Source organism: Primulina tabacum, chromosome 1 (genome assembly GCF_025594145.1).
Source record: "Primulina tabacum isolate GXHZ01 chromosome 1, ASM2559414v2, whole genome shotgun sequence".
NCBI classification, from domain to species: Eukaryota; Viridiplantae; Streptophyta; class Magnoliopsida; order Lamiales; family Gesneriaceae; genus Primulina; species Primulina tabacum.
Window position 1 is genome coordinate 57,924,357 of NC_134550.1, and position 12,806 is coordinate 57,937,162.

At 33.7% G+C, this 12,806-nt stretch overlaps 1 protein-coding gene and 1 long non-coding RNA gene across 2 annotated transcripts; one reads left to right on the forward strand and one right to left on the reverse strand.

Annotated features, from left to right (window-relative positions):
- Nucleotides 1-1,567: 1,567 nt before the first annotated feature.
- LOC142554208 (uncharacterized) lies at nucleotides 1,568-12,539 on the reverse strand. Its single transcript, XM_075664897.1, has 17 exons — nucleotides 11,942-12,539; nucleotides 10,409-10,710; nucleotides 10,073-10,150; nucleotides 9,734-9,948; nucleotides 8,478-8,570; nucleotides 6,948-7,031; nucleotides 6,486-6,602; nucleotides 5,927-6,032; nucleotides 5,776-5,835; nucleotides 5,577-5,630; nucleotides 4,754-4,811; nucleotides 3,356-3,432; nucleotides 2,615-2,685; nucleotides 2,363-2,423; nucleotides 2,111-2,170; nucleotides 1,930-1,992; nucleotides 1,568-1,839 (listed from the first exon to the last, which is right to left on the reverse strand). The coding sequence occupies exons 1-17, from the start codon at nucleotides 12,090-12,092 to the stop codon at nucleotides 1,717-1,719; spliced, it is 1,773 nt and encodes a 590-aa protein (XP_075521012.1). The 5' UTR covers nucleotides 12,093-12,539; the 3' UTR covers nucleotides 1,568-1,716.
- LOC142554217 (uncharacterized) lies at nucleotides 7,117-8,309 on the forward strand. Its single transcript, XR_012822145.1, has 2 exons — nucleotides 7,117-7,856; nucleotides 7,964-8,309. It is a non-coding gene; the product is annotated as an uncharacterized LOC142554217 (long non-coding RNA).
- Nucleotides 12,540-12,806: the final 267 nt, after the last annotated feature.

Here is a 12,806-nt window from a genome sequence, read left to right on the forward strand (position 1 = left end):
CCCAATCCTATAAAATGGCCCAATATATAAATTGAAAAGTAGTTAAAATTAAATCGGTTATAAAATGGCCCAATCCTATAAAATGGCCCAATCCTATAAAATGATTTATTGAAGCCCAATCCTATAAAATGGCCCACACCCACACCCACTGCATGAAGACGCCATAATACTCCTTCGTTTATTTTTCTTTATCATATTTTTTTTATTACCTAAGATAAAATTTGAGCCTCTGTTCCATATTTTTATTTATTCATTAGAAGCTAAAACTAATATATATACACACACACACAAAAATATGGTACAGATGATTTATCTAAGTCTGATAGGAAACTTAGATTCACGAGACTCGAGCTCAAATCATTTGTTAATTGAATTATAATTCGAGCTTGATTATGTTACTACTAAAATTTTAAGTACTGGCCACTGATTTAATTTATTAGAACAATTTCGTTTTTCTTTAACTCAATATAATCCAATTGAAAAAAAAAAAAAACAAATAGACAGAATCGAGGGAAAATTATAGATGGTGCATTTGTCTGCTAGTTGTCTGGAGGATACTGTACTTTATTATGACATCTGTTTCTGTGCATGCAAGACAAGCCTCCTTTCCCTTGCTTTCTCTCCATTTTTGTATGAATAAGATTGTTGGTTCTACCTTTCTTTCTGTGACATTTTACATAAGATATTGTTATTATTATTTTTTAGGGTAAATTTACATAAACAAAATATATGATGCTAGTGAGCAAAATCACATCTTTTTAAGTAAGCTGCAGCAATTTATTTGGCAGTGAAGTAAACTTTTTACCTTCGTCTTTGAGATCATTTTTACGTATTGCAATTGTATTAAGATTTTTGAACGGAAAATAAGAGATGATGTCCACTATTTTGTAATTGTGGAGGCTATAATGAGGTGTTTTAATCGTTGATATATACAAACCAAGTTGGTTCGTGAGTTTTTCGAATCGGCTTGAACAATATTTGATTCGTATTCAAGTTTATCGAATTCGAGCCGAACTCGAACATGTTCGAATTTTTTTAAACCAAATTCGATCCTGTATTATTTTGTATGATAGCTCGTGAGTCTTAATATTTTATTAGTATAATATAATTATACATTAAAAAAATAAATTTTAAGTCTTTCGAGTACTTATTTCTAGCAATAATTCGAATAGTTCACGAACATTTATGAATCTTTCGAGCCGAATTCGAGCTTTAATTCGAACTGAATTAGAGCAAAAAAATTTAAAGTTTTCAAATCGAGCTTGAATTCGAATCCGAATTCGGCCTTCAAATTTTCGTCATTTAACCTTGATTCTGTTTGTTTATACCCTTAATTTTAACCAATGACTGAATAAACACAGCACAACCTTGCTGATATTTTACATTTCACTAGTAGGCACTTGTTTTGATAATTAATTATACAATAATTAACTGATTAATATTTAAACATTTATTTAGCTTCCATGAAATAGTTATCGTATTGTCTTGATCCTATATTAATGGGATTTTTAGTTTAATTGTGAATGCAATCTTCTAAGCTAATTTCAATTTGGTATCAGTCGCCGGATCAAAATCAACGACGAATGAATATCAGACTGCATTCTCCTGTCTCAGACAACTCCGATGCTGTTTCGAGTCAAATAACAGACTCTCAGTTTCAATGAAAATGCTATAAAAAAAATGAAAATGCAGAAAGAGGTAGGTACATCTAAATGGTCATAAAGCCAAAACGTCAAATTCATGGGGCATGAAATCTTCATTTGGTCTGTAATATTTATCAGGTGAGTAAAGGCTCAGATTGGTCACTTGGCTAGTGTAAAGGCAAGCAAATCTCTCCACCTGAAAACAAAGAAAAATATTGTTATTCAAAACCGATGATGGAAGTAAATCATCAATTAATTAGAATCCTCTCGTCGATGATTCGCATACCTGATGTGCAAACCGAGAATTTTGGTATCCAGTTTTCATCAGTTGTCCCCACACTTTATGGAACTGAAAATATTTGTAATTAATACTTAGTTTTCTTGCATTTGTTTGTGGATATTAAATCGAGAAAATTAATAAATATCTGTAAGAGAATAGTTTGCATGCCCTACTAGAATGGTCTCACCTTTTGATGGCATTCTCGTTGGGCTTGTTGATGACTAAGTCGCATGTGCTCTTGCTGAGTCTGACATGAAAACAATATTTGAAAGTTACTCGGGAAACATAATGCAGAAACTCATGCTGACAAATCGACCAACCAGAGCAAACTATATGCATACGTGTGTTCATTCATCCATCGCATGATTTACAGCAGACGATGGCATACATGACTAAAAAAATCAATCTGAAGCGAAGGTGCTTGTGACAGAATACCAACCTGCAGTATGTAAAGCTCGGCAATTTTCTTTTCCTCATCCACATCATTCCCACCATCGAACCTTAATATTGAGATTGTAATCAGAAATATTTCAACATAGTTTATAGGATTGGCAGTTATTCTTTATCTGGGATTGGCAAAGGACAGCGATCCTCGACAGTATTTAAGACCAGAATGTCCATATGAAAACTCAATGTACGTTCTGGCTGCCACAGATTTGCAGTGAAAACATAAACAAAGACCGAAATTTACTTGAGTGACCACTTCAGATGATGTATCTTGTCTTCAATGTGATCACGCTCATTTCTCAATAATTGAAGTTGCTACATAAATTAATCATTAGTGTCAAAAATAGACAGAGGACATAATCTTGATCGAGATAAAGGGGGTAAACGAAGATACAGATATGATAGATAAAAAAATTAAGCATCACTTAAATAATTCTATATCAATCACAGCAGTTCCCATCAACATATCTGAAACCTGGGGGAATAAAACCTTCAAAAAAATCCTCGGAAGGCTTAATAATTAATCTCAAGAGAAAAGAGATGAGCATATGTAAATCATATTCCTTGACCTAAGAAATATACTTGGTAAAGAACATATCATTGTAAACATCCAATCTAATACATCATTAAACAGCCTAAAAAGAAAATCCAACATTTTTATGCGTCGATCATTTCCCTTCCAAAAAGAAAGTGAAAATGAAAATTTTAATGTGTTGAGCTTTTCCCTCCCCTATGTGGCACTTTACTCTCCGGGAGGCCACTATATCAGCAAACCATAAGAAGGTCCTCCTCCAAGATTTGAAAATTCTTTACAATTTAAATGGCTCAATTTTACAGGATATGTCAGCTCTTAGTAATTGATCAATACGCTATTCAAAACTTAAGGAGATAGTCAAAGCTTCTATACCAAGACACTTCACTCGTAGTATAGTCAGTCAGCTCATTCTACAATTTACTTCAGCTAAATGGAAAGTAATATCTATACCTTGCGAGTATCCCTGAGTGTCCAGAGAAGTTCAACTTCTTTCTCAAGCTCCGGAACAACGAGCATCGTCCTCCAACCTATCAAAAAGTGAGAAAGTCTTGAATCAGACATCATAAATACACAATGAGATTATAGATTCGAAAATCACTATATGTTTATTACGGTGATAGAGATACGAATTCTTAGCTTAATCTAGCTAAAAAAAGAGAGGAAAACTCCCTGTACTAAAACTACAGTTTTAATTTGATAGAGCCCAAAACTATTTGCACTGCATGACTTAACAATAAGCAATATATAAATTTCCATTAATTTTCAATAGGGAAATTCTTCATGGTTTGGAGCTAGTTATACAGGTAGCTAGCAATTTCAACACAATATAAAGTCTAAAAAATTGCAACAATGATGGTTCCAAAGAATTCCTGATCCAAAATCCTCTTTGATAGTGGACCATCCGACTTTAACTTCAACCATTTGAAAGCTCGCTGAATTACATTCAAATGGTGGCTTGTTACTTCAAAAAAAAAATGTGGCTTGTTAAACCAAGTTCAAGAAGCTAAGGAGCATAGTTGAGAACCATTAGTTCCCAGTGGAAATCCCAATTATGAGATCTTAAAGGCTCTCAATGGTCTAATTTTAAAAAAGTTGGAGGGCCAAGAACGAGATTTGACGTGTACGGTGTATCTACTTGATTGAAGCCCTAGAAGAGTTAACTATAAGCTTGTTTCACATTATTATTTATTGTAAGGCCTTATTGATGTTAATGGACCTTAATTTATTTATTTGTTATTCTCATAATTTATTGTTAGATAATTTTTATGGGCAGTATAAACATTATTTTAGGTCTAGATTGAATGATTCAGATTTAAGTCTTAACCTATGCATACATAGAAATGAGTTCTATCATAATTATTGAACATATTTTTAGCATACTACAACATCTTTTGTGAGAATCCTAAAATGTTTGAAAGCTATACAAACTTATCAAGATTACTTTTTGTTGGCTATCAAACCAGACTTATCATCTTCGATCCATCAAATAAGTTTCGCCCAAACAAATCTAAAATCCTGAGGAAATTTTTCAAGATTGTCGTGTAATTGTTAGATCGATTTTCCTAGTTAAGCTGATCTTACTTCCGCAGCCTGACTTTGTTATTGTTGTGTCCGCATTCGATAGAAACATCTTGAAAAAAGTGCCTGGATTACTGTTATAGGTTCTCTTCAATATATTATTGAGATTCTCATCACTATTTAGTATGCTTAAACAATTATACTTGAAGATTACATAAAGTTGCCACCACAGCAGATTTTTTTTTAATAACATAACTAGCATATCAAATGAGCAAATGTAAAAAAAAGACTAATCTGTTGTGATGAACTTGAAAGAGGTGTCGTGGGTACCTAAAACTTTTTTACTGCGCAAGATATCTCCATAGATGTGATCTCCAACGTAAAGTACCTATAAACCAGATGTCCTTTTAAGTAGCAAATTTTTAAAAGCAGTAATCGAGCAAGCTGGTGAATATAACAAAAAACTACATCAATCCCATGCCACAATTCAAAAATATCATTCCCTCTGCACATGTATCACATTCAGGAAGCAAACATTTCTCTTAAAGATAATTCCTTGATAGAGTTTCCAAGCTTCACAAGTTTACTATTGAAGAAGCATATCAGAAGAGTGACTTTGTAACATTATTATCATGAGTTGTTCTCAATCAGGAAATGATTGGAAAGTTGGGAACAAATCTATCAAAGTTTAAAAAATATCTTCTATCTTAATTCTTGAGCTGTCCTGAAATGAAAGTGTGGCTTAAAAAATAGGGAATGTTTCACCTATTTTTAAGAGATATCTTCTATCTTAATAGGGGAGTATTAACAACTTCTCTACTCAGCATGACCTTATTTTTAAGAGATAATGAGCGTAGATCATAAGAAAAGGCACAATCTACAAGGATTGCGATGTTGAATCTTTTAATCTTTAACCTAAGGCAAGTGTACCTCAAGTCCTCAAGAAACCAGTGTCGATATTTAAGTAGTAATGTAATACTTAGCCCATGAACAAAAAAAAGATTGTTTGGTCATCATTGATTCATTTGTGTGCTTTCGTAAAACTGAACTGGTGATTGGGCCAATCCACAGTAATTGATAAATTTTGACGAATACCAAAATAAAAAAATCATGAAAGACTCAGAAAGAAAGAGATATTAAGAACAACAGTTACCTGGGAGCTGGACTCAATGGATAGTAGTTTATGCAGATGGCCTACATTTCCTCCCTGAAAATATAATTTGGAAATATTCATCAAAAACACAATAGTAATCGAATGAATAATAACAAATAACATAAAAAACACTTCCAGAACCTATATAATTCTTTCAACAAATGGTGTCAATTTATTCTTCTGTAGATCCTATACATACCTGAAAAACTCGACAACTTTTATCCAGGCTCTTCAATGGCAGCCTTAGAGAACCATCTACCTGATAAATCAGTAAGACGCAAGTCAAATGACATGGCAAAAAGAGCAACATGAGACATCCAACATTGGACAAGGCTGCAAAGATGAATAACCTGAGGCATAGGTGTACCGTTATCAGTATTGAGAAGCATCCCTGACTCCGGATCAACCTCAAAAAGATTAGCACGATTTTCATCATGGAAAAAACTTGGTTTTGCACTGTACCAAGGGAGTCATTATAGTGATAATAATAATAAGAATAACTGTCCAGCTAATAACCAAGAGGAATCTTAGACATTTATCAATCATGGAGTTCCATCCAAAAACCAAGGGGTTGTTAAGGCAAAAAATCACAAGAAATCATAGAAATTATGCAATTAAACCACTGAATCGCTACTTTTCTTCGCCAAAATGCCACCCAATCTTCGTACCCCGCTCAAATTACCATGTCAATTTTTCTGAACAAGGATGATGGAAATCCATCTGAAGAAAATTGATTGCTTGTGTTGCCGAGTAAAGTCAACCATGCCAGAAACACACAGAGAAAATATTAGCGATTTCTCACCCATCTACTTCATTCTTCTGATATTGGAATAGTAGCTAATACTAGCGAGAAAAGGCAGCACAACCATTGAAGTAAAAAACTTTCATGTAAAATGATATGCTAAGCACCTTCCAGTAATAACAACATCAAAATACTGAAGCCACTCAAAGCTGGAAGCAGAGCCATCATCCAATGCTCCAGGGCCACAAAGAAAGTTCATCACAATATTAGTGTAATCCCAAAGGCTGCACCAAAAATAATAATAGTAAATAAAATTTGAGATAAAAGACATGAGGCAACTTTATTTCCATTTTTTGCTGTAGGTATTTTATTTTGTCAGTAAGTTGCTAAATAAAGTGCTTATGTTATATCTGATGCAATCTCTAGCAACTTACCAGCAAAAAGAGTTAAGAAAGACCATCTATTGAAACTAAATTGAAAACAAAAATGCTGTCCTAAAACTTTGGTGTCACGTATTGCAAATATAATATATCGGTTTTCGGTATAACTATACATTGAATCATTTCCAACCCAAAATCTCCATAAATCATTCCGTATACTGCAAGATCACAGGTACAATACGGCACTACCTGTTGGTAACCAGAAACGTTGCACGACCAGATTCTCGAAGCATCTTCAGCATGGGAAGTATAGAGCTGTCTTCATTGATGTATCTGATAAAATAGCCCAATGGGAAAATCAGGGTAAAAAATCTAGGGTTTGCACTGTAATTGGCAAAGAGTGGTGGGATCACTTACTCTGGACTACATATGTCAGTCCAGCCTAGTTCAACATATCATCCAAGATTCATTACTTACAATATTCAAAAGATAAATAATGAGTCGCACACTTCTTACGAATTTGTACAAGTATTAATGGGGAGATTGAAAAGCATTTGGCATTGAAATAAACAAAGATGTCGTTGCCAAATGCAGTTGTATGCCAATCTTAATTCTTAAATAGTAGGCTGAACGAAGTTTGACACCAAACGAATGCAAATGAAAATTGCAATATCAAGCATATAAACTAGAAGACACTATCAATTATAACCTATCAAGTCAAATATCAGAAAAAAGGTAAATAGATTATTTAACAAACAAGGTCTGACTCTTGTACCTAAGTCTTACACTGTAAGAATGACATTTCGTATGAACTCAGTTCAACAATGCTTGACATTTACTCACTTAATATTCATCCAAATTTAGTTGCCTTTTCAAGGCTTCACATGAAATAACAAAGGAAATCACCGAAATAAGAATATTGAAGGATATTAAAGGTAGTGGCAGTGCAGCGTATTTATATCAAAGTTGTAATTTAACCATCCTTGGCAGTGAGATAGTGCTGCATTAATAGTCTTAGGTGAGCAATGAAACATTAATGATAGTGAAAAAGATGGTTCTACAGAACTGAAACATGAGCTTCCTCAAGAAATGTCTATCCTCAATTTATTGCTGAATTGTGCATCTATCTATTTTGGTTATGGATGTCTCTGAACATTAGTTAAAAGTCCATGTGAGGAGCTAACATTCCCATTGTTTTATTAGGAAAACCAGTACAAGCGATATGTATTTCAATATGTTCAATCTAATGTGACAGCTGTTAAGAGTATTTGTTAATTGTATATGGCACGTAAAAGAAAATAAGTTTAAAACATGTTAAAGCTTTAATTTACAAAAGAGTAAAATCCTAAAATAAAAAGGTATCTTTTCTTGATTAGTAATATAGCCAGTCAAGAAGCCAACAGGTATTTAAACCCAATAATGCTTCCTCTTGATACATCATATAAAGCAATGTTACTAGTTTGAGTTCAACCATTGTTCTGAGCAGAAATAAGATTTGTTCAGCATCAATTCTGTAGTAGGAGTAATGCGATGCGTACAAAAGTTGTTGGCTATTGGTGGAGCAACAGAATAGATGAATCAACGACATGGTAGTTTATCATCGTGAGAAATTAGAAAAAGAAATAAAATAATCCATTTATGAAATAAGCAAACCCTGTGACTTAAGAGAAACACATATTGCTGGCAAAGGGGACCAAACACAATGGTACTTGCCTGTCATTTTCCCAGTTCTCACAATAATGTCACAAGAAGATTACACAAATATTTTTTTTCAAATACCTTTTAGGATCAATTGCAACCATTTTCTTCAATGTTCCATCACGATGACACAAATCAACTGCAGCTCGAACATCTTTATACATACGAGAGTAACTGCAATAACAAAAAATGAAAAACATGAATTGGCGTAAATAAGGAACACATAAAATTATATGTAACTTCATATTAAGCATAAATAAAAAAACGATTACAGTTTTTCTTTCAAAGTAATTCCGCCTTTCTTAGTGCAAACACCTAGCATGGGATAAACATTTTTTACTTCTGGGTGTGCCAAGCTCTTCTATAATATGTCATGATTTCTCTTGGTTATATAGTTCATCAAAGGTGAGCTTCAAGAAATAAAGAAATGGTCTTATCATGTTTCCAATCACTATGAATGAAGATGTTTGAAAATGTATATAACTCCGATTATTTTCCGTTTTTTTCCTTCAACAGACAATACTTATATCACTTCAGTGGCAAAATGTGCAGCAATGTCTTTCACGTGGCATTACCTAATTATAAAATCAAGCACATTTTTTTACCACTTATAACTGTGCATCTTAAATGTAGTTGTATTAGCTCAAATTTTCTGAGAAAATATTGACACTCTAACCGTGTAAATTTAGTCACTCGTAATAATCACCATTAAGATATAGAGTAGTGAAGGCACACATAATTCATTAGCATTGCATAAACCAACTATTTATATATTTTGTTCTGTGTGAATAACACATTCAATCTCAAAGAGAAACATTGCGCATAAGCACTATTACATATACTATAAATACACATCACAGCAAATAACATTGTGAGGTTCATAGAGGAGTGTTCTCAAGCATATTACTTATGAGCCTAAACAAACTGCATTTTTTCATATAAATGCACGGAGAGACTCTTGTTAGATAGTTTAGAAGGCGAAAACTTCGTGTTTACATTTTAATTTTGAAAATGATGTGGTTGAGTAAGTGGGTGTTGCAACATTACTTTCAGTTATCCTTTTAAATATCATATTTCTGGAAAAGCAAATTCCATTTTAAGATAGATTATCATAGTTAATGACTCTCCTAGAAAAGAAATATGAGCATTCTCTTTGAAACACATAAATGAAGTTTTGAATTAGAGTCTGACTGTAAGATAAGAAGTCTCAACATCATGAATCCAAGAAAATACTGATCTAAGTGGAAATATAATATACTATAGTTCAGACGTTTGATTGAGAAAGCAAAAGAACTAGCTACTGCAGCCATACTTAAAACTTGTGGTGAGTCTCTTACTCTGCTGAAATTTTTCCTGGGTTAGCATCCTTGAAGTCAACTAGCTGCGCGAATAAGTAAGCCTCAGCCAGAGAAAAAAGGGTATCAATAAGAGCATATTCTGGCTCATCGAATGCATCACGTATCAATGTACTTCCATATGTGGAAACTTTATCTTCTTTTGACAACTCTTTGAATCCATGATAAGCTACTTTCACATACTTGTGTCGATCCATCTGCAGAAACATGAACCAAGATGAACAACTTGCAAAAACCAAAATTCTCGTCAGGAAAACAAAACGCTAAAAATGTTATTTAATTTAATATAAAAAAATATGGGTCACATTATGCAACACAAACCTTCAATATGTTGCCTCTCTTTTTATCTAGAACCAATCCTCTGACCATGTATGTCCAGTCAAACGACCATTCCAGCAACTACATAATCCCACTCAAGTTAAGATCTATATTTGGAAACAAAAGGCGATTGAAATATAGCACAAGTAGCAGCTAGTAACATCATTATAATAAATCATGATGCCAAGTCATTTTACTTTTCTTGGTACTCATAAAGTTGCTTCCACCGGAAGTTCATCTACGAGACTATTCACCAATGCACAACTGAAATTATATGCTTTCATTTTTCAATACACTCCACTAGATATGGTATATGAACAATAGAAAAAACTGACAAACCTCTATTGGGTACCCTAGATCATTAACCAGTTTCTTGACCGTGCCTTCATAGGCAAGTGATTCAAATGTCTCTGATTTGTATTGCGCCAGAGTGTAATCCATGTCAAACCCAACAGCGACTATATTTCTCATATTTAAAGATCTGCTGCAAAAGATCTGCTTTCCTATATCGATATCTTTTCCTCCTTCAGGAGATGACCACACACAGGGATATTTATCACCCACACAGCAACCACTCTTCTCAAAATGCAACATTTTGCCGTCCATTTTTTGACTGCTACGAAGTTGTTTATCACTTGTTTCTGTTAAAAAAATCGATGATGAATAACTATACAGTCTAAATAATGCTGCATCTCTGTAATCCATTTGAATTCCCAAAATCTCTTTCAGTATCCAAAAAAAAGTGGAACATGTCAATTTCCATGATAATTTCCCTTTAATCTGCAACTTTGTACTGCAATTCTTGAAGACAGATCTATTCGCTAGTTTATTTCATTAGCAAAGACTAATCATAAATTAATTTCATTTTAACTGGTGCTGGAATCATCACATCCGATATCATGTGCAAGGGACTCCTCTCAAATTTTAAACAACATACTTTTCATCATTATCTACGTATCTATTAAGTAATATACAACAAAATACCTTGGTAATGGAAAATCAGTCTAGAAGTGCAAATACAACGAAGAAGAAATTTCAATTCGCGTGATAACATCTATAAAAGCACAATTTTTTACCAATATATCAACCAGTCATATCACAACAATAAAACACCTATTTATTAATACAGAAGCACATCTCAGAATGATATGAAAAGTCCCATACAGATACAAAATATCAATATTGATAGTTTCAATCAGGGATGCAATAGAACAAATAACCGGCAGCTCAGTCAAAGCCAACTTCTGCCAAGTTTGAGTCAGAGGCAACTCCCACAAAACTAATAAGGTCCACGTCATTCAATGTTCCCCAACACCATATGTAATATCTCCAGGAGAATCAGATAAGGAAAGTTCACAATATGCAGGCTGAAGTTGAACTTGTCGGAAGTATGGATTTATGACCAGGAATACTTGGAAGTTCACAATATCCAGGGGAAGTGGGGGCGGGCAAGAAGTTATAGGGCAAAAGAATTGCCTTGAGAATCACATGCATGTAGAAGCTCAAGGAAGCTGACAAGCAAGTACATCCAGAGGTATTTCAATACATATTTATTTGAATAATTGTGTTCGGTCCTACTACTTTAATTCTGCTACTATATCAAGAAAAAAATTCTTCGCCGATATCTATCGACCATAAAAGTACAATTTTGTGTAAATTTAAATCCCCCCACCCCCAAAAAGAAAGCAACTTTAATCAGTCAATTTGAGATTAGAGAACCCTCGTACTATCAGCCATGGAAAATTTAAACAAAAAGAGAACCAAAAATGGGAAAGAGACCGGAAAAGTAAAAAGAAAGAGACAAAAAAGAAGAGAAAAGGCGAAATAGAAAAACATGAATGTTGACGATGAATAAAGGTAACAAAAACAAACCTGTACAGCAATTAACCTTCCTTCCACCCTGGACGCGATCAGAAATCGAAGAAGAGAAACAAGGCAACGAAATGGGCTCGAAAAATGGAAAGGATGGCGAGGAACAGATAGAGAAGCAAAATGAAAGCGAGAGACCATTCAGAACACGCATCTCCACATTAAATAGCCATTTCAAAAGACAAAAAAGGAGCGGTTTCCGGCTGCAGCTGCTGATGTAAATCGAAAACGGAATCCAATGCTCGATGGAGGTTCCGACACAACAGATTCCAGCAGCAAGTCAGCAACCACTCGAGCGTGAGTGCGTTTAATATATTCCGTCGAATATATTATTTTTACTTGTCAATATTATCATCCTCCAATTTTCGAATTTGTGCGTCCAAATAAGGCGAATGAATCGGATACCTATCCACTTTCAAAGAACGGAGAATGGTGGCGGTGGCGGCGCAATGAATGTGAGCAAATGGTTTTTCTTTTCCCGGAGTAGCGGTTGGTTATTATAATAGGATGGGTAACGGAATACTGGAAGGGGGCAAAAGAAAAGAGTGAGGAAGACGCAGTGCGTATTTTAGCACGCTGGATAAATTCCTGCCCGCAAAAAAAATAAATAATAGAATTTTATCTTATCCTCCTAAAAATATTCTATTTTTAGTAGCTTTATACTTTGATTAATATTTTACAATTTTTTAATAATATAATTTTCATAACTTTATTTTTAAAAAAATTAAATTAAAGATTGAACTGATATAACAAATTTTGGTATATGGGACGATTCGATATCAAAGATAAAATTGAATTATTAAACTATAAAAAATTTTTTAATCGGAAAAGCCTAAATTTCATAGTAAATACTTCAATTTATTTAAAC